The sequence below is a fragment of the Rattus norvegicus genome, chromosome 3, assembly GCF_036323735.1.
Source record: "Rattus norvegicus strain BN/NHsdMcwi chromosome 3, GRCr8, whole genome shotgun sequence".
Lineage (NCBI taxonomy): Eukaryota > Metazoa > Chordata > Mammalia > Rodentia > Muridae > Rattus > Rattus norvegicus.
The window spans coordinates 32,782,544-32,807,855 of NC_086021.1; the positions used below are offsets into that span (position 1 = coordinate 32,782,544).

The following is a 25,312-nucleotide window of genomic DNA, read 5'->3' on the forward strand; positions in this document are numbered from 1 at the left end:
GTAGGCAACTACGCATGCGCCCAATCCTTGCGCGCCGCCATGTTACTATGGCAGCCGGATGCGCAGCAAGACGGAAGTCAGTACAGTATTTCCGCCTCACAACACTTCCGGGTTGAAAGACGAGTGCTACACTATCTCAGGGTAGGTTGGACGAGCTTTCATTGAATTTCTGCCCCCCAAGTGTGGCGGGCGACTGCGCTGTGGCCTTGTTCCAAGCGAGGCCGCGGCCTGAGGCGGATCGGCCTGTTCCTCGCCGCCGGGGGTTGTGGGGGCCTGGGGCCCAGGCCGCGGTTTGCGGGATCCTCGGGTCGCTGCCTCGGGGCAGGGGCATAGCAGGGTCAGTCAGAAGCCAGGGCGGTGAGCAGAGGCTGCGTGGGGCCGGAAGTAGGGATAGGTGATTTCCGCTCTTTAGTTGAAACTGAGCGCTCCTCGGGAACCCGCTGGGCTGTTTGGGAAGTCTGTGCCGAAGGGATAATGGGACCCAGTTATGGAGTCCGTAACGGTACCCTGTTAAAATGGCTTTTGCACCGAGGCTAGTCACCGGGCATAAAGGCATTGAGAGGTCTCTCGTAGGAAATCAAAACATTGTTCCAAGAAGAGAGGATGCCAGGAAATGCACAGCATGGGTCAGGCTATGTCATGAGGAACTGAAGGCCCTGGAAGTCTGAAAGGATGTTGATTTTATATAAAGGATAACAGACAAAAGAATTAAGGTTGAGCTGGCTCAGCAAGTAAAACTTGCACAAACATGAGGACCCGAGTTTGAACTCCTAGCTTCCCCACTTACACCCTTCTCCTGTGCATTTAGTGAGGATAAGTAAATAAGCTCTTCTGCATAAATCCCTCCAGTTCCTCAAGAGCGGGTAAGGGTGTGGAGAGATGATTCAGGGGTTAAGATCACTTGTTGCTTGTGTGGAAGACTTGGGCCTGGTTCCCAGCATCCAAATCTATATAGTAGTTCACACCCATCTATGACTTAAGTTCCAGGGACCTCCACGATCACCCAGCAGACATGCATTCATTTACACAACATATACTATTTTCAAATTAAAGGCAAGGTTCAGAAGGGGCAGTTGTAATTAATTTTACTGAAAGGGCCACAGACCATGGCAAAAATTCATTTGGGGCCAAAAAGAGCTCAACAGCTAAGGGGAAAAAAAAACCCAAAAAACAAAACCCCACTAAACAATAACAATGTGCTGTAACAATAAGGATGTGGAGGAAAATAGGGAAACCGCTCCTACTGATGGCTCCTGGAAGGGTCAGGAACTAGGGTAGCGCTGGGGACGGTGCTCAGTGAAGAGACTGTTGCTAGCATATCTATTTCCATTTTATGGGTTGGCTCTGCCCCATTTCAGGTGCTCATTAACCTCATCTGGCTACCCTAGGGGACACTCCGGATCTAAAGAAACAGAACTGGTTCTAGATAGTGTTTTGGTTCCAACCGTGATTAGAATACAGCCCATCTGCCCACTTGTGGGTTTTCCCTGTATTCTCAGCAGCACAGGCACAGCCAAAGAGAAATCGTTAATCCATGCCAAAAAAATGAAAATTACTAAGAGCAGAACCAGGTTCGGTGTTGGGGCCACAGTGATTGTGTAAGACTGTCTTAGATCCTTGGTAGCCATTGTGCACCCCTGCTGAGACCTTGAAAAGTCTTTGAAAGGGTCCCCTGCATCCCTAGGTAGCACGTCCCAGCTGGGAGATATTTATAAGGGAGGCAGGTCTAAAACAGCTCTGGTACCCCATGGAAGGGGAAGGACCTGCCTTGAAGGTGAAAGATTAAGTGTTCGTTCATGGCCTCTTACCTCTAAAGCACAGTCCTCACAGCTGCCATGCACTACCCAGGATGAGGTAGGTACCTTCTACAGGGAAGGTGCTTAGCATCTAGGTTGGCTAAAGCCTCTGGTGCTAGAGAGAGATTCAGTCTGTAAGGAAAACAGGAACTACAGGTCAGAACATACTGGGAAGAAATTCAAATATACTGGTTTTGGCTGGGTGCAGTAGTACATGCCTTTAAGGCTGTCTCCCAGGAGACAGAAACAGTTGGATACCTGTGAGTTCAGGCCTGCCTGGTCTACAGAGGGAGAGTTTTAGGACAGCCAGGGTCACACAGAAATTCTCTCTGGTTGTGGGGAATGTGCTGTTTTGAACCACATAAATATATCATCTAGTCAAGGATAAATTCTAAATATTTGGACCCAGAAGCAACTCAGATTGAGGAGAGGAATATGAAATGTTTGTATGTAATTCTTTATGCATGAGGGGGAGGGGCTGAGTCAGGGCCTCAGTCCTACAGTGTAGCTGAGAAGGCTCCTCCTGCCTCCACTCCTCAGTGCCAGGTTACAGGTATGTGCAACTGTAAATGTATGGAGTGTTCTTGTTTTGCTGGTCACTGACAAGGCACATCTGCCCTCTTTGTCAGGGCCCAGTGACCCTGCCTGAGGTCTGGGGCTATGTCGTGGTATCAAGATGTCGAGACTTGCCTGATTTTAATGTAGGGCTGGGCCAGGGCTTGCAGGCAATAGAAATGGAGCAGCACACACAGCTGCCTGCCTTTGTGGGCTCTGAGTGCCAACAGAGGAGCTAGACGTTGAGTGACTGAATGGCTGATTGCTAACTTTTAAGTTACAGTGCTTCAGAAAAGCACAGATTGCCACAGAGAATGCAGAAAGGAAGTGAAAACTATGATACTAGTGTTCTAGGATTTCATAGTATTTGTTTGATCAGATTCACCCCCACTACTTCCGCAGCTCCTAGATTCACCCCCACCTACTCCCCCTCCCCACAATTTTATGTCCTCTTTCTGTTTTAAAAATGACCTATTCAGTCAAGTTTGTGCCACCCTGTACTCTGGGTATGGGGCCAGCCTCTGGAGCCATGTCAACCTACCAGGGATAATACCTTAGAGAACACTGACTCTCTCTTCCCCAGGAGCCTCAGTTAGGAGTTGGAGCGCATTAGCCCAGCCCCTTCCCCTCCATGTTTGAATATTGACTGGCTTGATCTCGTACAGGCAACTCCGTACAGCTGCTATAAGGTATGAACACAGCGGCCCTAGCCTGTCCAGAAGACATGTTTTGCTCCAGTTCCCCCAGCCTCTGGCTCGTAAATTCTTTCCCCTTCTGAGACGGTCACTGAGCCTTGGAGGGTGGGCAGGGGATCCAGCTGTTCTTTTGTGGCTGAGCACTCCACTGACACTTGTTCCCTGTCCCTTGACTGGTTGTGAGTTTCTTCACCAATCAGTTGCTGTCCACTGCACAAAGAAGCTTGTGTGATGCAGCCCGAGAGCTGCCCCAGTCTGTGGTCCAGAGGACAAGTGTAGATATAGTTATGCCATGTCTGATTAGCACAACAACAGTGCCAGCTTCACCCTGGGGCTGGGAGCTCCCTAACCATGGGCTCTGGTCCAGAGTTGCAGTACTGAGCGTATTTCCTCCTGTGGAGCAGGCCTTAAATCCACCCAGAAAGCAGCTGGCTACCCTCAAGTTCTGCCACTGTTGCACCCATAGGCACAGTTTGCCATGCTGTTCATTTTAGTCCACACGGCTCACGGCTGGGTAGTGATGATTTTTTTTCCACCCAGCAACCCACATAGCACCTTCTGATACTGTGAAAGCTAGACAGTATGGAGTAAACTTTCTTAAAGAAGTGACCTTCCCGCCAGGTGTTGTGATGCATGCTGGTGTCTTGGGACTGAGGAGACTGGGATGGGAGGACTGCAGCCAGGGTGGGGGCCAACCTGGGCTCCATAGCAAGACTTTGTCTTAGTAAATAAAGCAGAGCAGTCTCCTACCTAAGCTCACAGGCAGGCAAGGGAGCCCCAACAGCAACTGGTAGACTGGGGGTCAGCAGAGAACCTACTGAGAGTCAGGAAAGGACTAGGCATGCTGGGGGAACCACAGCAAGTACCCATCATAGAAGATGAGTCTGTAGGTGGCCTGTGGCCCTAGGCTGTGCATGAATTCTGTGAACTTGGGAGGGGTGTGTGTGTGTGTCTATCATAAAGGCAGTGAGACTAGGCAAAGTGGGTCTCACTGAGCTTTCTGTATATTTTGAATAGTATAAAATTATATAAAATTTATATTCATGACTCCTGGCTTGTCATTTGTCATACAGTTGTGTTTGTCCTGTCACCCTGCCCCCACACGTATGTTTAAAATGCCAAAATAAACCATTGTTGTCACATTTTTCCCAGGATGGAAGGGGGCAAATTTAAGACCCACACTGCAACTTTGCACAAGAAAAAGAAATGGTCTTCTGTGTCTGAAAAAAGACTTCAAAAATGGCCCTCTCAACACTTGGAGAGTGAACAGCCTCAGGTATCTGTGCGGAAGAAGAGGAGGAGGGAGTCGCAGACACCAGCCCAGGAGAGCTTAGAAAGTGAACAGCCTTGGAAAGCCAAGAAGAAGAAGAAGAGGAGGAGGGAGTCCCAGACACCAGCCCAGGAAAGCTTGGAGAGTGAGCAGACTCCAATGTCTATGCTAGGGAAAAGGAGGAGGGAGTCCCAGACACCAGCCCAGGAGAACTTGGAAAGTGAACAGCCTTGGAAAGCCAAGAAGAAGAAGAGGAGGAGGGAGTACCAGACACCAGCTGAGGAGAGCTTAGAGAGTGAGCAACCTTGGAAAGCCAAGAGAAAGAAGAAGAAGGAGAAGGAGTCCCAGCAGCTTACTTCTTCCCTTCTGAAAAATTCAGAGACCTTCCATAAAGCTAAAAAAACCACTGCTGCCCACAAAAAGAAAAAGAATAGTGTTTGGGAGGTGGATATGGAAACTGGGATCATTCTTGTGGATAAAGAAAACATGGAGAACCTGCTAGAGACTTCTAGAAAGGATGTGGATATTGTTTATGTTGATATGAGCAAGGGACAAAGGTCAGCAAAAGTGAATGAAACAGAAGAGCTGCCCATGGCTGAAACCCAGAAACGTGACTGTCGAGAGCTGCACAGTGATATCAGGAGCAAAAAGAATCAAAAGCACCCCCAGAAAATTGCACCCCAGGATGCTATCCAGGGAACCCAGCCTGAGAGGATCTCCCTGCCCCAGTCAGAGTCCTTGTCTCCTGTGGATCTAGAAGGCAAAAACACAAAAATAGCAGTGTTTTGTAAGAAGAAGTCTAAAAAAAAAGTGTTCAGGAGCCAAGAATTGGAGGCCGTCTCTGAGAGTCTTGTTAGCTCAGAGACTATCCCTGAGAGTCTTGATAGTGCACACCATGGAGGAGAGGATGAGACTGAAGAAGAAGGTGAGAGCATCAAAGAATCCCACAGGATCCGGAAAAAGTCCAAGAAGAAGAAGCACAAGTCTGTTACTCTTGCCACCTCTGGTGACAGTGTCTCAGTGCTGGACAGCACGGCTGAGAGTGCCCTCGTGGACTCACCAGAAGGGAGTGGTACTTTGAGGGAAGAGGACGTGGACCACGGGTCAACAGAGGCAGAAGCCCAGGCCCGTCCCACCGAGAAGCACAGGAAGGAGATACAGAGGTAAGGTGGAAATGGGATGTGTCTTCTGTGTGCATATGAGGTGACAGCAGTCTTAGGACTAGTGTGACGGTCTTAATTGAGGAGATAACTGGATGTCTTCATATGTAAATATAGTTAAATTAGATTTTCACTGAGATCTATTCTACCTAATTCTATAAGTTTGAGCCATTTTAAGATTTCCAGCCCCCACAGCTTGTCTGAGAGTACGTGTGGACATAAGGGCTATGTACCTTAAACTGGGGATTCTGGAGCAGTAGAAGCTTGGCTCTCACACAAGGAATGTAGCTATGGTTACTGCTGTATTAGTCTACTTCCCTACTTACAGATCCTGGACCCGAGACAGATTTTTCTCTTCTTACTTTTCACTCAGTAATCTTTTTGTGTTTGTTTAGTAGTTCTGGCTTTGACTAGTTTTGCATATTTGCTAAATGTTAAGTGTCACATGGGATGGTATTGATAACATGAATGGGCATTCACACTGTCCTCTCACTGGAACATTGTCAGTACATGGATCATGAGGCAGGGATATGCTAGGGCTGTAGCTCTAACTTTCCTGGGGCCACAGGTCTTAGGAAAGTCACTAACTTGGTGACAAGTAGGCTGGAGGGTATAGCTTCCAGTCTGACGGACTCACTGGTGTTGAGCCTGAACATACGAAGCAGTCAGATTCTGCCATCTGCTGGAGAGCTGGGAAAAACAATTGGGATGGACACATCAAAAACAAAGGGAGAGGGCTGGGGATTTAGCTCAGTGGTAGAGCGCTTACCTAGGAAGCGCAAGGCCCTGGGTTCGGTCTCCAGCTCCGAAAAAAAGAACCAAAAAAAAAAAAAAACCCAAAGGGAGAGATAAGGCCTATGCAGCAGGTGCACCCTGAACACCCAGCTAACCAGCTAGGAGCCAGTGTATTCTACAGCTCCACTCATTGTAAGGGCAGGGGTGTGGGGGTTGTAGAGATCAAAAGGGCTTTATTTACTAGAACCAAGGATGAGAAGTAGCACACAAACTAGCACTAACTGGTAGGATCGAGTTACCTCCTATCCACACAGACATACACACACACACACACACATACACACACACACACACACACACACACACACACACACACACACACACACACGTTCATTTAATCTAATCAGGGTGCAGAAAGAATTTGAATATTATGGAATGAATAGCTCCCTCCAAGGTGCAGGTTAACTTCAGTACTTTTTTAGACTGAGACCCATTCAGGAAGAGTTAAGGGATTAGCTGGAGGGCTGACTTGCTGGTAACCTGGTTTTCCCCTTAGATTAGAACCTACCCACGAAGAAAGCAATTTGGAATCAGCTAGCAATTCTGCAACAAGATGCGTATCTGAGGACAGGAGAGATTCTGATGAGTCAGATGTGGATTTGGGCTCTGCAGTGAGGCAGCTCCAAGAGTTCATTCCTGACATACAGGAAAGGGCGGCCACCACAATCAGACGCATGTATCGAGATGACCTAGGGCGCTTCAAAGAGTTTAAGGCACAAGGTAAGCTTTCCAGTGTGCTGCTTTTGAGTGACTGGAATTAATGGAGAAGCATCCTTTAAAAAGATGTTAAAGCTGGGCAGTGGTGGAGCACACCTTTAATCCCAGCATTGCAGAGGCAGAGGCAGGTAGATCTCTATAAATTTGAGGCTAGCCTGGTCTACCAATTGAGTCCAGGACAGTCAAGGCAATACAGAGATACCCTGTCTTTAAAAAAAAAAAAAAAGAAAGAAAGAAAGTCTTAGAAGGCCACAACTGAGCAGTCCGTACTGAGCAGTTGCTGGCCAGAGAGTGTCAGAGTCACCCATTAAAGTGTTTCCTCCTCATTGCGTGTCTTTGTCATGCATGGGAGTGTACAGTGTAAGTGCTCTTTCGTATAAGTATGCACTGTGCGTCGAGTGAGGGGCCTCTCACTCTGGGAGCCAAAGCATCGAAGAGATTAGAAACAATCTAATACACCCCAAGCACCTCACATAGACACAGTTACAGAACAGTATCTTGGGGGTTTCCCTTTGCTGAATACCCCCTCGAGTTGAATCATGAGGTAGAACAGGCTGAGTTCAAGTTCTCAGTCCTCCTGCCTCGGCTTCCCAAATGCTGGAATTAACATTTGTGTATCACCGTGCCTTGCTCCAAATATAAATTACTGGGTTATTTATTTAATTTTGTGGTGTGTATATATGCATGCATGCATTGTTTAGGCCTGGGGTTAGCCGTGCACCAACCATTCAGACACCAGTCTTAAATATGAAGGTGTTACCGAACACTTTCAGATTGATCAGTCGGGGCCACAAGAAGGAAAACCTAATTGTGGCACCTGTCTGTCCTCAGGGCACACTTTTTATATAAAAACCCAGGTTCAAAAGTTTAAGGCAAGCAGTGAAGTGGTATAGCATTTTTGGCTAACTAGACAAAGTGTTATCAGCCGACCTTCAAGCTGACTGGTCCTGAGTGAGGTAAGGAGGGTGGCAGGTGTTGAACAGGGGAGTCTCAGAACATTGAGATAACCGGATATAAGTGATTCAGCCATAACTTTTTGGCTCATTAATAACATTCTTCAGTGTCAGTTAAAGTAATAAGTATGATCTTAACTTCACCTTATGAGTAACATGGAGTCTAGATACAAAGTGGCTATGATTATGTTCAAAGGAGGGAGCCTCACCATGAATAGTAAACCTAAAGTCAGGGCTGAGAATAAAGATCAGCTAGGAGAGCACTTGACTAGCATGCATCCAGCGCTTGGTTTAATTCCCAGAATCCACATAAACTGAGTGTGGTGTGCTGGTGCATGTCTAATCCCAGGAGTCAGAAGTTCAGGTCTCTCCTTAGCTACATAGGGAGTTTGCAGCCAGCCTGAGCTCCATGAAACTGCCTCAACCAAACAAAACAGCTAAAACCAGACAGGTGAACTCTTGAGTCTCCAAGTCTGCCAAAAGAAAGAACTGGGTTTCACACATTTGATCCTTAATGATTGCACAAGGAACAGGAGTTCAGTATTAACTGTGTTGTGTTTGATTGATTCATAGAAAGCTTGTGTTATTTCAGCAGACTTGCTAGCCCCTGTGAACACTACTCTCAGGGAGTTTAGTGATGTGGAAGTAGAGTGGGGCTTCTTTTAGAATCTTCTAAAATGTCCGTTATTTTTAATATAACTATCTTAAAGATATTGAGGAAGCAAGCTAGTCCCTGTGGTAGCGGCTGTCTGGGAAGACTTGGGGAGAAGAGATATGGTTTAGGCTAGAATTGAGGATGGGGACTGGGGAGCCACTCTGTGCCAAAGATACCAGTGGGCCACTCCTGCCCAATGGGCTGCTCCCAGCTAGTCCGAATCCTATAGGTTTTCCATGTGGGCCTGAGAGATGCTCAGTCGATAAAGTGCTTGTTACACAAACATGACCTGAGTTTTGTTTCCAGAATCCATGTAACAGAGCTGGACCTGGTGCCGTATGCCTGTGACCTAACACTGGGGAGGTAGACCAGAAGATCCTTGGGCTTTGCTGACCGGCCAGCCTGGCCCGCTTGGTCAACAGGAGAACCTGTCACCAAAAAAGATGGCTCTGAGGATGACAACTGTAGTCTTCATACACGTACACGCATACACGCATACACACACACACACACACACACACACATACACACACACACACACACACACAGGGGGCAGGGGGAATGAATGTAGTCGGTTTGCTTATATTCATTATTGACAGTCTGTACTTGTCTCTACTCCCTCACTCCAACTCTAGGGGTAGCTATTAGATTTGGCAAATTTTCTGTTAAAGAAAATAAACAAATAGAGAAAAATGTGCAAGATTTCCTGTCCTTGACTGGAATTGAGAGTGCAGACAAGCTGCTGTACACAGACAGATACCCAGAGGAAAAGTCTCTGATCACTAACCTCAAACGGAAGCATGCCTTCAGACTGCACATTGGTAAGTGGGGAAGGAGACCAAGCCTCCCCCAGCCTTCCCACAGCTGCCTGAAGTCCCGTGGTGAGGAAGTACTTCCTCTGAGTCCCGTGGGATTTGCAGTGTCTCCGTGTCTCTCAAGAGTAGTCCTCCATGGATTTTGTGAAAGAGTAAACAATCTTCTATCCTGTCCACTTGGCAGTAATTATCTGTTCCTGTCTGTCATTCCTTCTGCATGAAACACGTCCTTCCATGCATTCTGATCTTCTAAGTGAAGGGCTTTACGCAGCATCCCTGCTCGGGGGCTGCTGCTGAGAGAGTTAGGAGCTCAGTAAGGCTTCCCATGAATGACCCCATGCCTAGAAGTTTATGGAAGCAGAAATTGTACACAGCGGATTATTAAAAACAAGACACAAAGTTGGGGAGAGAAGAAAGGAGGAGGTGGACCTTGGAGGAGTCAGGGAAAAGAGTTAAGAGTGAATATGGTCAGAATACACTGTATAAGATTTATTGATTTATTATGTACACAGTGTTCGGCCTGCATGTTTGCCTGCAGGCAGAAGAGAGCACCAGACTACATTACAGATGGTTGTGAGTCACCATGTGGTGGCCGGGAATGGAACTCAGGACCCCTTGAAGAACTTGACAGTGCTCTTAACCTCTGGGGCACCTCTCCAGACCCCCTAAATATATTTTTAATTGTTTTCATCTTTTTGAGGAGTTTCTCTGTGTAGCCCTGGCTATCATGGAATTTGCTTTGTAGATCAGGCTGGCCTCGAACTCAGAGATCCAATCACATCTGCTTCCCAAAATCTGGGATCAAAGGTGCGTGCCACCAAGTCTGGCAAAAAAAAAAAAAATGTATTTTTAAAAAAGATCAGTAAGGGGGGTTGGGGATTTGGCTCAGTGGTAGAGCACCTGCCTAGCAAGCGCAAGGCCCTGGGTCCGGTCCCCAGCTCCAAAAAAAGAAAAAAGATCAGTAAGTAGTAACAGGTCCCTCATGAAAGAACCGCTTTTGAATCTGGAGATGGTAATCTCACAAGTATTTTCAGTGTACACAGGGAGGCAGGGGGAAGGCTCTCTGGAGAGAGGGAGATGGGGAGGCTGGGAGAAGGTCTTGAAGAGCTTGGTACCCCTCAGCTCACGCCGAAGTGGCAATCCAGTGAGTGGATCTGGGAACCCAGTGTGCACTGCTCCTCAGTGTTTCCTGTTCTGACAGTGCAGGGCACAGGACACCCCTTCCTCTTCACACTGCTGCATAGCACTTGATCATGTTACCGAGGGTTCTGCTAGGTTACTTTGGTCTGTGACCATGACTCACACTGGCCACACACCACCTCCCTGACTCTGTCTTCTAACTCTCCGTAGGGAAGGGCATTGCTCGGCCCTGGAAGCTTGTGTACTATCGTGCAAAGAAGATATTTGATGTGAATAATTACAAAGGCAGGTAAGAAACTCTCAGTGCGGGACCAAAATTTGTCCTGATGTCAAGAAACAAAATAGCCACAGCCCCGAGTGACAGGTGAGGGTCACAGAGGTTTCTGCATTAAAACCTGACTGGAGATTGTTAGGCTTACACCTTTAAGATTCATTTCCACTCCCAATTCTTTAATAAGCCTTCTGGAATTTTCTGTTTTCTGTGTCCTCTGTCCCTTTGTACCTGGGCTTCAGCACTGGACATCTCCTGCCTTTCTTCTGTGGCTCTTGTATGCTCTGCTCTCTGATGCAGTAAGCACCATAGTGTTCCCTTCTGCCCTGTGGTTCATCCTCTCCCTTCTTCTTCCCCAAAAAGTCCCCAGTTCTCATCTATGTCCAACACTCTGAATTGAGTTGGGAGTCTGAACTGAGGCACTCATGCTGACTTGCAAACACCATACCTACTGCGTCATCTCCTGGACCCATTCCCTCCCTCTCTCCCACCACCACTGCCCACTGTAGCCTTATGCTCCCACCCACAATTCAATCCTTTTTAATCTAGAAAACCTATTTTGTTTGTGTGTGTCTGAGTATGTGCGTGCGCACATACACCATGCATACTCAGGAGCCTGCAGAGGTCAGAAGAAGCATAAAATTGCTTGAAACAGGGGTTGCAGGCTGTGAGCCACCATGTGGGTGCTGAGATCTGACCTGGGGCCTCTCAAGAGCAGTCAGTGTAGCTAGGTATGATGGTGCATACCTTTAATCCCAGCATGGGGAGACAGAGACAGGAGGAGCTCTGTGAGTTTGAGGCCAGCCTAGTCCACACAGCAAGTTTTAGGACAGCCAGGGCTATCCCAAAAAACAAAAACAACCAAAAAAGAATGGTAAGTGCTTTTAACCACTGAGCTATCTATTCAGCCTTTACCTATAGTTCACGTCCTTTAGGTTGTGAGCCATCTGTCCAGGCCTTAGGTGGAACCCAGGCCTTGTGTTTGTCACAAAATGCCAAGTCATGGAGTCACATCCAAGTCACAGCTCCAAGGAAGTTGGTTCTCGCGTTGATCATATGAATACTAAGTGAAAGAATTCTTCCATGTGGGGGTGGCGTATGACTGAGTGGCGTACATGATGTTGGTTAACAGTAGGCAGCACTGGTCTAGAGGACATAGTATGATCCAGGGGTCCATAGATGTTGACTGCAGGCTTAGAGCAGCGCAGAGGAGACTCAGCAGGGGCACTCAGTGTTCCCTGCAGGGTACCATCCAGATAGCAGTACCAGTGGGTGGAGACAGCCATCCATGTTCAAGCCAATGCAGGCTGTGACGTAAGAACAGGCCTAGATGGTTCAGCATGGCCTATGAGAGACTGAGTAGACCTTGGCTCTTTCAGCCGTGATTGATGGCATAATAACCACTGAAGTGTACAGACAGACAGTGAAGGGCTCCAGCCATGGGTGGGAGGGGCTCCAGCCATGGGTAGGAGAGGCATGGCTTCCTATCAGTGCTGCCATTAGCTTTTCCTATGTTCTACCATGAGATGCCGTTCCTAGTCTTAGACTTCATTAAACCTAGCAATCTTTTTCCTTCTCTTCAGGTACAATGAGGAAGATACTAAGAAGCTGAAGGCCTACCATTCCCTCCATGGAAATGACTGGAAAAAGATTGGGGCCATGGTAGCCCGAAGCAGCCTTTCAGTTGCCCTCAAGTTCTCTCAGATTGATGGTGGTGAGTGGCCTCTCTGTGAAATAAGCCGGTATGCAGAGGTCTCTGTGGTCCACTCTCAGTGTGTGCTCCTTTTAAAGACCCTCTCCATGCCTGTTCATTTGACGTGTCTGTATGCACTAACCATGCGTCAGTCCATACCCTGCAGCATGAGCTGCTGCTCGTGCCAGGCAGGCCTTCCAGAGGTTGGCCAGGAGGAAGCCCATGAGAGTGACATGTGCGGCTACTTTGCCCCTAAATGTTGGGCCTTAAATTGGGTAGAGTGGCACACTCCTGGCCTGTGGGAGGCAGAGGCAGGCAGAGCTCTGTGAGTTTGAGGCCAGCCTGGGCCTACATAGTGAGTTCCAAGACAGACAGAACTACATAGAGACCCTGCCTCAAAAAACAAACCAAAAAAAAAAACCCTGTTGTCAGTTATTTTCAGTTTGTTTGGGTGAGCTTTTCCCATTATTTTGTGGAAAGCACCTGATTTATTATCCCCTTTTTCATGTGCTTGGAAGCAAATGGATGAGCAGCTATGATATAGGATCATCCTTTTATGTCTGCAGATAGAAACCATGGCACTTGGAGTAAGGCAGAAACTCAGAGGCTGATCAAGGCTGTGGAGGATGTGATTCTAAAGAAGATGTCTTCCCAAGAATTAAGAGAACTAGATTCTAGACTCCAGGAAGACCCTGAAGGTCGCCTGTCGATTGTCCGGGAAAAACTCTATAAGGGCATATCATGGGTGGAGGTGGAAGCTAGAGTGGAGACCCGGAACTGGATGCAGTGCAAAAGTAAGTGGTAAGTGTGAGGCTTCCTGTGTACCCTGCAGTAGGGCTCTCAGTGTCTGGTCTGGGCAAGAGGTACACACAATAGTGTGCACAGCACACAGTGCCAGGAATGCTCCAGCGTCCACTGCACCTCCTTCACCTAATGGACCTTGATGGACAGGGTGCCAGTGTGCAGCAGCCTCTGTGTCGTGTGTATTTCTTCCTCTTTCAGATCCTAAAGACAGGCTTAGTGGTATACACCTGTGAATCCAGTATCCAAGGGGTTGAGGCAGGAGGATCTCAAGTTTGGGACCAGGTTCAACAGTAGACTAGCTAGACTTGTGACTTTTTTTTTTTTCTTGGAGCTGGGGACCGAACCCAGGGCCTTGCACTTGCTAGGCAAGCGCTCTACCACTGAGCTAAATCCCCAACCCCTCTCCAGCCCATCTTATGACTCTTAACCACATCTTTCCATAGCTTTAGTTTGGCAAATAGGACTTTTTTTCTTTTATATTAAAATAGCTTCTCCATACCCCATATTTTGCTGAGTAGTGACCCAGAAGTTAGAGATATGCAACACTGAAGGAAATGGCAGAATTTGAGAGAGAAATCCAAGGATGTCAGGGTCTAGTGGCAGCATAGCTTGGCCTTGTGTGTTTGCAGTTGTAGGTCGGCAGTTGCTCTGGGCTCTGCTACAGCACAGTGGTTGTAGTCACACCCTGAGCTAGGAGGGCAGTTTCTGTTCCCTTCTGGCTGCATGCTCCCTACCTGCTCTCACTTTCCCAAGTCCTGGACATGCAGCAACATCCTGCCTGAAGCAGTGATTCCTCATGGGCTGGACCCACAGTATCTGTCCATGGTACTCAGTGACCCCACCTTCCAAATGAGGGTAAGATCCGTTACAGTACAATACTTTGCATTAAAAGTAGACCCATGGGGGTTGGGGATTTAGCTCAGCGGTAGAGCACTTGCCTAGCAAGCGCAAGGCCCTGGGTTCGGTCCCCAGCTCCGAAAAAAAGAAAAAAGGAAAAAAAAAAAAAAAGTAGACCCATGGCTTACACTATCCATACAACTTTCAACTCTGCTTGGGATATTTGGGTACTTTGTTTTGGTTTTATTCTGGGGTTCAGACCCAGGTTGGGAGGAGCAGTGTGTATTAGCTGTGTGTGTGTTATGCATGGCAGTGCAGTCCTGCCATCCCAGCACTCAGAAGGCTGAAGGCAGGGGGTTTAAGGGTTCAAGGCCAACACTGGCCACAGAGGGGAGACATTAATTGAAAACCTGAAGAGGAGAGAGAGAGGGAAGACGAGGGAAAGTGTGTACATGGAAAAAGTGATCTGTCAGGCTGCTGCTGCTGCTGCTGCTGAGTTTTACCCACAGGCTGGCAGCCCAAACTCCGGCCATGAGCCACGAGCCCCAGGAGTCAGCATGCGAGTTCTCAGCAAGCTTGACATTAGTGTTCAGAGACTTGCATTGGTAGCAAGAAAACTGTTGGTTTTGTTTGTTTTGGATTTATTTATTCGTATGTTTGAATGCTTTGCCTGCATATATGTCTGTGTACCACGTGCATACTTGGTGCTTTCTAAGGTCAGAAGAGGGCACTGGATCTCTTAAAACTAGAGTTACAGACAGTTGTGTAGTCAAGGGCTTTTTCACCCATGCCCCAGTTCCCAAAATAACAATTCTGACATGTAATTATATATGACTAAATCAGTGCCTAGGTCATAAGTTTGGGCTTCTTCCCTGACTACCCATAGCTTAAATAACCTGTTTATTCTATGAGTGCCAACGGCTGGTTACTTTCGTGCATCTGTCTCCTAAAAGTTTGGGGTGAATCTCTTCCCGTCTGACTCTATCCCAGAGTTCCTCTTTCCCTACTGGAACTCCCACCTCCTACTTCCTGCCTTAGCTCATTGGCCAATCAGCTTTTTATTGACAGGCGATGCTTCCATACAGAACATAAGAGATTCTCTCCACACAGTTGTGAGCCATCATAGTAGTACTAGGAATTGAACCCAAGTCCTCTGGAAGAACAGCCAGTGCTCTTACCTGCTGAGCCCCAATAGCCATTTATAAACAGTCACAAGAGCATATGCAGAGTGCCCTTCAATGGCTATAAACAGGCTTAATCTTGTTCTCTCCAACACTGCCTTTACGGGGCTATAAAGAGATGGCCCAGTGGGTAAAGCATTAAGGACCTGAGTTCACAGGCAAAGCATTCAAACATACGAGTAAATAAACATAAAAACAAGCAAACAAAACAGCTTTCCTGCTACCATTGCAAGCCTCTGAACACTAATGCCAAGCTTGCTGAGAGTTCGAATGCTGACTCCTGGGGCCTGAGGCTCATGGTTGGAGTTTGGGCTGCCAGCCTGTGTCCCAGTAAAAGCACGGGCAATTAGAACAGGAGTGCTGTCAAGGGTACAACTCAGCAGCAGCAGCCTGACAGTTCTGGGGTTACATGTTGGCTCTGTCACTAGCAGACACATTACGCCCAAACCTGGCCCACTAACTCCACAAACCCCATGTGTTTAAGTCAAGTAGGAGAGCAGTGCCCCTTCTGGTGCAGTCTTACCATGCAAATGCCTACTTACGTGAAAGCTTCACTTCCTGCAAAGCCAGCAGTTCAGAATGTTCTCATTAGTCCACAATTAATTGGGTCTAAAAACAGTCTTATTTCCACTAATACGATGTCACAAAGCACAGCCAGTGAGTCAGCAGAGGAGCTGAAGAGAAAACATGGAGGTGAGAAGGATGGGGATGACAGCCTTCGGAATGCGTGTATCTTAACGTGTTGCAAAGTCCATTGTACAGGGAAGTCAGCATGCTGATGTTTTGAAGGTGCATCATGAAAATAGTATTGATAAGTGTAGTTTGAAGTAAGTAAGTGCTTTTCAGTTGAAATATTCTACTTTTATAGAACTAGTAATGGTTTTTCATCAATCTTCATGAGTAAAACCAAACTTTGTCGTTTATCAATTTGAAAAAAAATTTTCCCTTACAAAAATTTCATACCACAAAATAGACTCTCATGCCCATTATCCACATTCGACCTTGATGCCCACTTTATCCATGTATTTATTCCTGCCCAGTGAATGAGAGCGACTGCTGTGATTAAAATAGGAAAGTTGTACTTTTGTTAAGAATTATTTATTTTATATATGTGTACACTGTAGCTGTCTTCAGACACAGCAGAAGAGGACATGGGATCTCATTACAGATGGTTGTGAGCCACCATGTGGTTGCTGGGAATTGAACTCAGGACCTCTGGAAGAGCAGATGGTGCTCTTAACTGCTGAGCCATCTCTCCAGCCACCCACCCCCCTTTTTTTAAAAGATTTATTTATTTTATGTATATGAGTACAGTCTACAGCTATCTTTTTTGGTTCTTTTTTTTCGGAGCTGGGGACCGAACCCAGGGCCTTGCGCTTCCTAGGTAAGCGCTCTACCACTGAGCTAAATCCCCAGCCCAGTCTACAGCTATCTTCAGACACACCAAAAGAGGGCATTGGATCTCATAACAGATGGTTATAAACCATTGTGATTTCTGGGAATTGAACTCAGGACCTCTAGAACAGTCAATACTCTTAACTTCTAAGCCATCTCTCCAGCCCTGGAAAGTTGTACTTTTAAAACTAAAATTAAGGGGTTGGGGATTTAGCTCAGTGGTAGAGCACTTGCCTAGCAAGCGCAAGACCCTGGGTTCGGTCCTCAGCTCCGAAAAAAAAGGAAAAAAAAAAAAAACTAAAATTAAACTATGCTTTTCTTTTTTTTAATAGGACAGAGATTCTTACCAAAAGGATGACCCATGGTGGGTTCGTGTATCGTGGGGTCAAGGCTCTACAGGCCAAAATAACTCTTATTGAAAGGTACCAAAATAGGGATGGGTGCTGTGTGAACCCGTTTGTTAATCCAGAGATTAGGGTGCCATTGCTTGCACCTTTCTTCGCGTGTGTCCCAGTGGGTGTGTGACTTGCCTTTCTGAGCTTCAGTTGACCAACTCTGAATGAGGCTGATAGAAGTTACCTGTGCCCAGTGTTCTTGGGAGAGTGAGAGACAGTGCATGCGGTCACACTGTGTACTCAGTCAAGGGTGCTAGTTCAGTCTGTAGAGCTGTCCCTGTGGGAAAAGTTAGATAGCCCCCTGCACTGTAAATGGATTTTTTTTTTTGCCATATGTAATTGTTGTCTTGGAGACTTGTTGCTGAATAAAGTCACCATTTCTAGCTCTTACTGCACTCTGACTGACTATTTCAACTCAGCTGTTCTTGCTCAAATTCCTCTCCATACTGATTCAAACAGGCTTTTCTTGGCTTCTGACTAAATTACTCTGCTTGGTCTCACAGTACCTCTAGCAATCTGTTCTAATCTTTGGCTCCTCCTCCTTCTCTGGATCATTCTGTCTTCACCTGCAACCTGTCTCTCTAAAACTGTCCTTGTAAAACTGCTGTCTCCTTCTCTTCCTCTCACCCCTGCCTCCTCCCCACCTCCCTGTGCTGCTTTCTTCAATTGCCTGTCTTCCCTCTCCTCATGAGAGTTGGGCATATCCTGTCTCGTCCTGTCAAATCTTTCTCTGATTCATCACTTTGTCTGCTCCTCAGTTAATTTCATTTTGAAACATTGCTGCTTCCCTCTAACTTTACCCTCACTGTTTGGGATTAAAGATGTAGCTTTCCAGCTGTATCATGCAGACCCAGAAGCTCTTTGAATGTGATCCCTTGCCAGAGCAGCCATTTGGCTGGATTACAATCCCTCTACACTGCACCACAATGACACTGTTGGTGTGACTTGCGTGGTTTTGTCCTGAGTTCCTGTCTATGCAGAGTTCTCATCACAGTAGTCTCAAGGGAAGTGGAGGTGTGAGAATCTCTGTAACAGCTGTGAGTCTGGCAGACCTAGGCTGATGATGCTGGAGGACCAGCAAGAGCATCAGAGGCCCTTGTTGTGGCCATCCTATCCAGCTTCTATATCCCAGCTGTCTGCCATGCTTCCTGTCTTACACTGACTGGCTATCCCCCACTCCTCCTGCAGGAGAGACAGATGAGCAGATCTGAGGAGACATCTAAGACCAGACAGGACTGAGGTCCTGGGTCTCACCAATTGGTAGTTGTGACAAATTGAGTCGGCCCAGACCCTCAGCTCCATTTATTTGTCTGATGCCACCTGTCCCCATGGGACTGCCGGCTGTTGGTCATGTGTAGTGCACACACAATGCTATAGTGTCTTGAGGAGAGGGCATGAGACAGTGTGCTGTTCCTGGGGATCTGTGATGAATAGAGAGATGGCTTTTCAGCCCAGCTCCATAGCTCATTCTCTGACCTTGGATTAACCTTGGGCTAGGCTGGGTAGTGTAGTTGAGGAGATTGAATTGGGGTGAAAGCCCCTGGCTTTTCAGATCTTGGTATTCTGTGAGCCTATAGAGGTGAATTTCCCTTGAAAATTTTATTTTTTCTTACAGGCTGTATGAATTAAATGTGAATGATGCTAATGAAATAGATTGGGAAGATCTTGCTGGTGCCATAGGGTAAGACCACTTATTGAACAGTAAACTTATTCAATGATGAGACATTTTAAAATATGCTTTCCTTATGGTATGTGCCTGTGTGTGAGTGTGTATGTGCCTGTGTATACGGTGCGTACGTGGAGGTCGGAAGACTTGTGAGATTCAGTCTCTCCTTCACCATGTGGGTTATAGAGATCAGTCTTATCTTACCAGGCTCTGTGGCGGCATCCAGAGAGATAACTTTCAATACATGACTCCCTACCATACCTTATCAGGCCAAAAATTCATGGCATATGTGGAATTGTGTGTGAGTGCAGGAAGATGGGTAGAGAGCTATCTCATTCTATAGTGTTTTTCACCAGAGCACAAGGATCTGAGTCCAGTCTCCTCATATATCAAAGCCATACAGGGTGGCGGCATCTGTAGCCCCTGCTGGAAGGGTGGGCAGAAATCGGAGGACCAGCCCGAGCTGCACACCATCTCAAAAGATAAGGTGGACATGATGAGGAAGGCTTCAGCCTCCACCCTCCACACATAGCACCAGCCACGCTGGGTCATCCCTGCACCTCGTACTTCACTTTGCTTTGCTTTCTCTGTGCAGGATCTTGCTATGTAGCCCAGGTTGGCCTCAAACTCACCATCTTTTCGCCTTCAACTTAGAGAACTGGGGAACGTTTAGGGGAAGCAGTCCACATCCAGAAGCAGTAGGATGGTGTTGCTGATTGACAAGTGTTACATGGTCCCTGATGTCTCACCTGCAACCACTGAGGGAAGTCAGGGCAAGGATTGGAGGCAGGAGCTGATGCCAAGGCCAGGAGCACTGCCTGCTCAGCCTGCCTTCCTATGCCACTCAGAACCAAGCCAGGGGTGGCAGCACCCACAGTGTGCTAGGTTCTCCCACATTCAAAAACCTGCCCCACATGCTTGCCCCTAGGCATTTCTCAGTTGAGCTTCCCTCTTCCAAAATGTTTCTGGCTTATGACAAACATAATGTAGCCAGCACAATTTGACTTTTTAATAGAAAATAGGTTACATTGTCCAGAATAAGAGAGGCATGAAAAGGAACAGTGAGTAGCCCTCTGACCATGGGAAACTGGCCTCTGGGTCCCTTCCCAGAGCATTTGTGCAGAGGCCTACAGGCCCTGGACGTGTCCTACTGTCACAGCTAATGCTGGCCCTGCACTTTTCTCCTCCTCCACCTGCAGGGTCTCCAGGGACTGCCGTTCCGAGGGCCAGCTTTGACTGAGTCAGTCTTTTTATAATACTTCCTCCTAGGGTTGGGGATTTAGCTCAATAATACTTCCTCCTTTGCATTCTCCCCTTCCCCCTCCCTCCCCCCCTTCTCTTTGTTATTCTGTTGCTCTGTGAGTTTGTTTTTGAGCTTCCTGAGAAGTCCTCTTTTCTACTGAACTCTGCCTTTTCCTAAGGATTGCTTTATGACAGCACCTAGTAGTTTTTAACCTTTTATCCGGGTTTAAAGAGACAAAGGAAGAAATGGGCCTCTGTATACCCACCCACCCCCTCCTCAGAAACTGGTCGCAGCCGACCAGCCTAACTCAGCTGTGTCCACCTCTTCTGCTTGTTTTCTTAGTAAATTCCATCTGCTTTAGAGCCTTGCTACCCCGCAGGACTTGGAAAGTCCCTTTGAGAAATTCCATTTGGATACCAGTAATTCTGTTTCTAGAAATACAGTCTACAGAATCAACTCTCGGTATACTTGGGATGAGTTATATGTAGAATGACCTGCCGTGGTAGCTGCCTGTGATCGGAGAGCATGCACAAAGCCCTGGGCTCTGTCCCCAGCACCACGTAGAGTCAGCTTTGGTCACCACACCTATGATGCCAGCATTATAGGTAAAGTTAGTTGTCAGTGTCCTGAGTTGCTCAGGACAATCAAAGAGGGTCACGGCAGACTGTAATCCAGCCTCTGACCTGACCCTCGGACAGCAGAGCACATTTATTGATTGTCACACAAAAGTTGTTTTTTGGGTAGAACAAATTCCTCATACCAAAGCCCCTGATCTCATCTCTGTATTTCCCGGCCCTGCAACTTTAATCCTCATAGCTCACTGTTTGCAGTACTCAACAGTACAGGAGACTCCAGGTGCGCCAGGACTGTCTTGTGACCAAAGTCATGTGGCTGTAAAGCTCCTTCAGAAGTACAACTGTAGATAACAGGAAGTGATCACTGTTTTCCACAAAGATTTCTTCAAGGTCAAAGTATTTCTAGAATACAATTCTTCATTCTCATGTCTGCTCTAGATACAGTGGAAAACGGCTATTTCGTTCTAATGCTTACCCTAGATACAGGGATTTACTAGGACAGCATTTCAGGCAGGAGGGTTGAGAGTCATCCTTGACTGGATAGACTGTCCCAGGCCTGCATAGAATACATGAGACTCCATCACAAAAGAACTGATAACGTGCTCACTGATGTTTTCTCTTACCTTTCCTTTCAAAGGGATGTCCCTCCACCTTTCGTTCAGGCAAAATTTTATAAGCTGAAAGCTGCCTGTGTTCCCTTTTGGCAGAAAAAGACTTTTCCAGGTCAGTATGCAAACCCTTGTCTAGTTAAGAGTAGTTAAGTCCCAGTGAGGTGATCCCAGCACTGAGGAGGTGGGGTATCAGAATCTGTGTGGTAGACGCCAGCCTCTGCTATACAGCGTCACCTGAGCATTATGAGAACCTGTCTCCAGAGTCTCCACCCCTTCAGGCTAAGTCCAGGGCTCTGACAGGTTCTCAGGGCAGTGTGCTGCGCCCTACTGCCTCATAAAGCCAGTCAGGGACGGACCCTGTCCTGAAGAGTGGCCTAAAACACTGTTCTGTACTGTGCAGACATCACTACCCAGCTCACCTCCTTGTCAAGTCCAGGACTAATACTGTCAGGCCTCAGTGTCCTTATTGCAAAGGCCGATTAGAGGGAGCTGGGGAATTGTCTCAGTAAGTGTTTACTGTGCAACTGTGGGTGACAAAGACAGGACTCAGCCAGGCCTGCAAAGCTACCCCGTCTGGAGAAATGTGGTAGAGAGCAATTGAGGAAGCACTTGACATCAGCCTCTGGACTCCACACAGATGTCACCCGTACCATGATGATGGTGGTGGCGGTGGTGGTGGTGGTGGCGGTGGTGGTGGTGAAGAAGAAGAAATAATGTCTGCCTTGTAGGGTTTTTTCAAAGACTGTGTAAGAGACTGTGCACCAGATAAACTGGCTTTTCCGTGTGCTAATAGGTGTGGGCATTATCATTAAGGCTCTGCGACCTTTGACCTTAGAGGCTTATACAGATATGTCCAAAATGACCTTTTCTGTAGAAATCATTGACTACTTATATGAGAACAGTCTGCCTTTGCTGAAGGAAAAGTTAGCCAAGAAGATGAAGAAAAAAGACAGCCAGATCCAGAAGCCCACGGCTCCCAAACAAAACTTCCTCTTCAAAGACATCTTCCATTGCGATGATGACAGCGATGAAGGGGGCTTAGAGGAACCCAGGTAAGTACAGGTCACTGATTCCCCTCCTGTTCCTTAGGTTCTGCATGCACACGTGACAATCAGCTCCTCTTCCAAATTGCACCTAAGTTGCTCACCTTAAAACAAGAAGGGGTCGGGGTTGGGGATTTAGCTCAATGGTAAAGCGCTTGCCTAGGAAGCGCAAGGCCCTGGGTTCGGTCCCCAGCTCCGAAAAAAAGAACCAAAAAAAAAACAAAACAAAACAAAAAAAAACCAAGAAGGGGTCGCTTTGGCTTTCTGTAGCTCCAGTCCAGGCCTTGGTGCTCTCTGCCTGTGGAAGCAGCACACACGACAGCAGATCCTTTACCTCCTAACCAGGCAGCAGAAGAGAACAAGGATCCCACAGTCCTTTCAAGGCTCACCCCCATTGCCTGCAGAACTCCCATGCCCAACCATCATCTCACACGATACATGAAGGCCTTGGGGGAGTGGTTGAGATATGACCAGGCAGGAAGATTTTCAGTCCTGATGTCTGTTAAAAATGGCGTGATGAGACATGTGGATCTCTGAGTTCAAGGCCAGCCTGGTCTAGCAAGCAAGTTCCAGGACAGCCAGGACTACACAGAGAAACCCTGTCTCAAACAAATGGTGTGATGGGTGGGTGAGCAGTTGGGGGCTGGAGAGAAGACCATGCCATGTGCTTGCTTACAATGGAGTCAGATCCCCAGCGCTCACCCGGGCATGGATCTTCAAGGATAGGCAACCAAACTAGTCTAATCAGGAAGTCACAGGGCAGTAAACAAAGGAGGTGAGCAGAACAGCACTTGAGGAACACCACCAAAAACTGTCCTCTGGGCTGCACATGCACATACATGTGTGTTCACTGAACATCCATGTGCACACACACATCTTTAAAAGTATTAGCATTGACGTTAAAGTCGGTGTGATTGTGAGAGCACAGTGTGAGTGAGCTGACAATACTTCAGTACTGTGGTATTGAAGCAGTTACACTGATGGTCCCACTGAAGCAATGCAGCCACCAGCCCCAGTTTTAGCAGAGCCCGCTGTAAAATGAGAAAGCCAGCCTCCTGACGACTGTCACTCTGCTCTCTTCCAGCACCTCTGATACACAGTGACTGGATCTCCTCTTCCCGCAGACTGCTCTATTCTCTTGACCTCTGTTGTGCATTGGCCATAGATCCTGCTTCCTATGAAGCCTCTCCCATGTGGGCTCCTAATTCACACGGTGTTTTGCTGGAGCACTCGTGTTCTTCCTAGAAGCCCAGCTGCTGGTCTTGGAAGAGTCTGTCCAACTGCAAGAGTCTGGCAGCTGGAGCACAGCTCCCACTGGATTCTCAGGACTGGGTGAAAGGGGTCAGTCGGGAAGGTAAACCAACTGTAGGTGTTTCAGAGAGAGAACTTAGGGATTAGGTCCCATCCCACAAGGTCTATGCATGGGACACACACTATGCACTGGAGATAGGCAGAGGGTCACAGGATTAAGGCCAGCCCGGGCTCCACAGTTTCTCAAGCACCACACACCACGACCTGGAATGCTGGAGCACTGCCCAGAGAGTGGGCAGCCCACCTCCAGCTCTGCAGTCTCCGGTTCCCTGTGTTCTTCCAGCCGTTCCCCAGACCCAGGCTGGCAGCGACTGCTTCTACTGCTCTGCAGAGAAATGCATCTATGTGTGACCCTTAGCAGAACACTGTTGCAAGGAGTCTGGCCCATCTGTGCTGGGGAGACAGAGAAAGGAAACTGTGGCTAATGAAACAGTATACTGCTGCCCCCATCGGTGCCACTCGGCAGTCTACTGTATCCATGTGCCGACCTGCCCCCAGAAATCTCAGGCATAATTTCCATGGCACCATTAGAAGGTGGGCTAAGCCAGCTACTGTGAGAAGGAAGCACAATAACGGGCTTCTGCTTGCCATGTATCCAGCACAGACGTGCAGATAACAGAGTAATCGGTGGTACACACTAATGAACCCAGCATTCACATGGGGCAGAAGGATCGGGAGTTCTGAGTGGTCCTTGCAAGTAGCAGGTTCTAGGCCAGCCTAGGCTATGGATAACTCTGTCTCGAACACACACAAAGCATTGTATGAATGGTGTTATTTTAGAACATGGTTCTCTACCCAGCCCCCTCTATCCCTCAGGCATTCTAGTCTCTGTGCTAACAGGACTAAATGACTCCTACAAAAATAATAGTACTAATGTATAAACCAATTCTATGTTTGTAATAGAGAAAAAATTGAATATTCTTTAACATGAAGTATGGTCCTAGAAAGGAATATTATATGGTAAATTAAATTGATTACAATAGATCTGGTTGACATGAAAGTATATTTTTGTGAAATATTTCAAAAGAATGTATATTTTCTCAGTTTTATAAAAATGAAGAATAAATTGGTTGTTTATACAGATGTGCGGATTGACCTGAAAACCGGCCCATTACACATTTGACAGATTAGAACCCAGAGACCCAAAGCACCATGGGAGCTCCCAAAACTCACTTGGGCCAGGGCTACTGGGCTGACTTTCTGTGGTTTCTTTGAGGCTTTCTTACCCACACAGGATGGCCTCACTTCCATGGCTCTGGAGCAGCGGCAACAGTCCGTTCTGCTTCTGCCGTGGCCTTGGCGCCATTTCTCAGATCCGGATCTACCAGGCACAGCTGTTAGTGTGGCCAGCAGGGTCTGGGTGGCTCAGCTTTGAAGGTGGCTGTGGCTGAGAAGGCAGTGCCCCAATAGAGTCAGTGCATCCGTAGCAGATTGGACTGATGGGCTCCTAAGAAGCAAGCCACAGGCATGTAATGGCCGAAGGCACAGCGTTTCCAGGGAGCTTGTGTGCTGTGGAAACGTTCAAGGTCCCTAACCTTTTCTTTATCTTTCTCAGATATCGACACAAGTGCACACACTCCAGGAAACTACATAGATCGTACCTTTACCACCACCCCTTTTCCTGTCCACCACCAGTTGCCCTTTTGTAGCAGTAGTCACAGGATTTGGAGAAAAAACTGCCTGTGTGAGAGGAGGAGAGTAGTGTTGGGGTTGGGGATTTAGCTCAGTGGTAGAGC

General features: G+C 47.5%; 1 protein-coding gene and 1 long non-coding RNA gene across 9 annotated transcripts in view; one reads left to right on the forward strand and one right to left on the reverse strand.

Moving 5' to 3' along the window:
- On the forward strand, positions 1 to 24,659 carry Ttf1 (transcription termination factor 1). 6 transcript variants are annotated; one of them, XM_006233882.5, is made up of 12 exons: positions 1 to 141; positions 4,199 to 5,479; positions 6,768 to 6,991; positions 9,232 to 9,417; positions 10,762 to 10,840; positions 12,406 to 12,536; positions 13,082 to 13,316; positions 17,065 to 17,154; positions 18,743 to 18,808; positions 21,249 to 21,334; positions 22,016 to 22,274; positions 23,350 to 24,659. In XM_006233882.5, exons 1-12 carry the CDS (start codon positions 59 to 61, stop codon positions 23,366 to 23,368), a joined length of 2,739 nt encoding a protein of 912 aa, XP_006233944.1. In that variant the 5' UTR covers positions 1 to 58; the 3' UTR covers positions 23,369 to 24,659. The 6 variants fall into 6 exon arrangements, 5 of the variants coding, with proteins under 5 accessions (XP_006233944.1, XP_038962083.1, XP_038962084.1 ...); NM_001427196.1 differs by having other exon boundaries at positions 104 to 141; positions 22,097 to 22,274; positions 23,350 to 24,655; XM_063284344.1 differs by lacking the exon at positions 1 to 141 and adding an exon at positions 3,019 to 3,040.
- The window catches only part of LOC108350345 (uncharacterized), an 18,633-nt gene continuing 17,883 nt past the window's right edge, over positions 24,563 to 25,312 (reverse strand). For all 3 annotated transcript variants that reach the window (XR_010065156.1, XR_010065157.1, XR_001837069.3), the window contains exon 3: positions 24,563 to 25,023. This is a non-coding gene — a long non-coding RNA (uncharacterized LOC108350345). The remainder of the gene's footprint in view (positions 25,024 to 25,312) is intronic.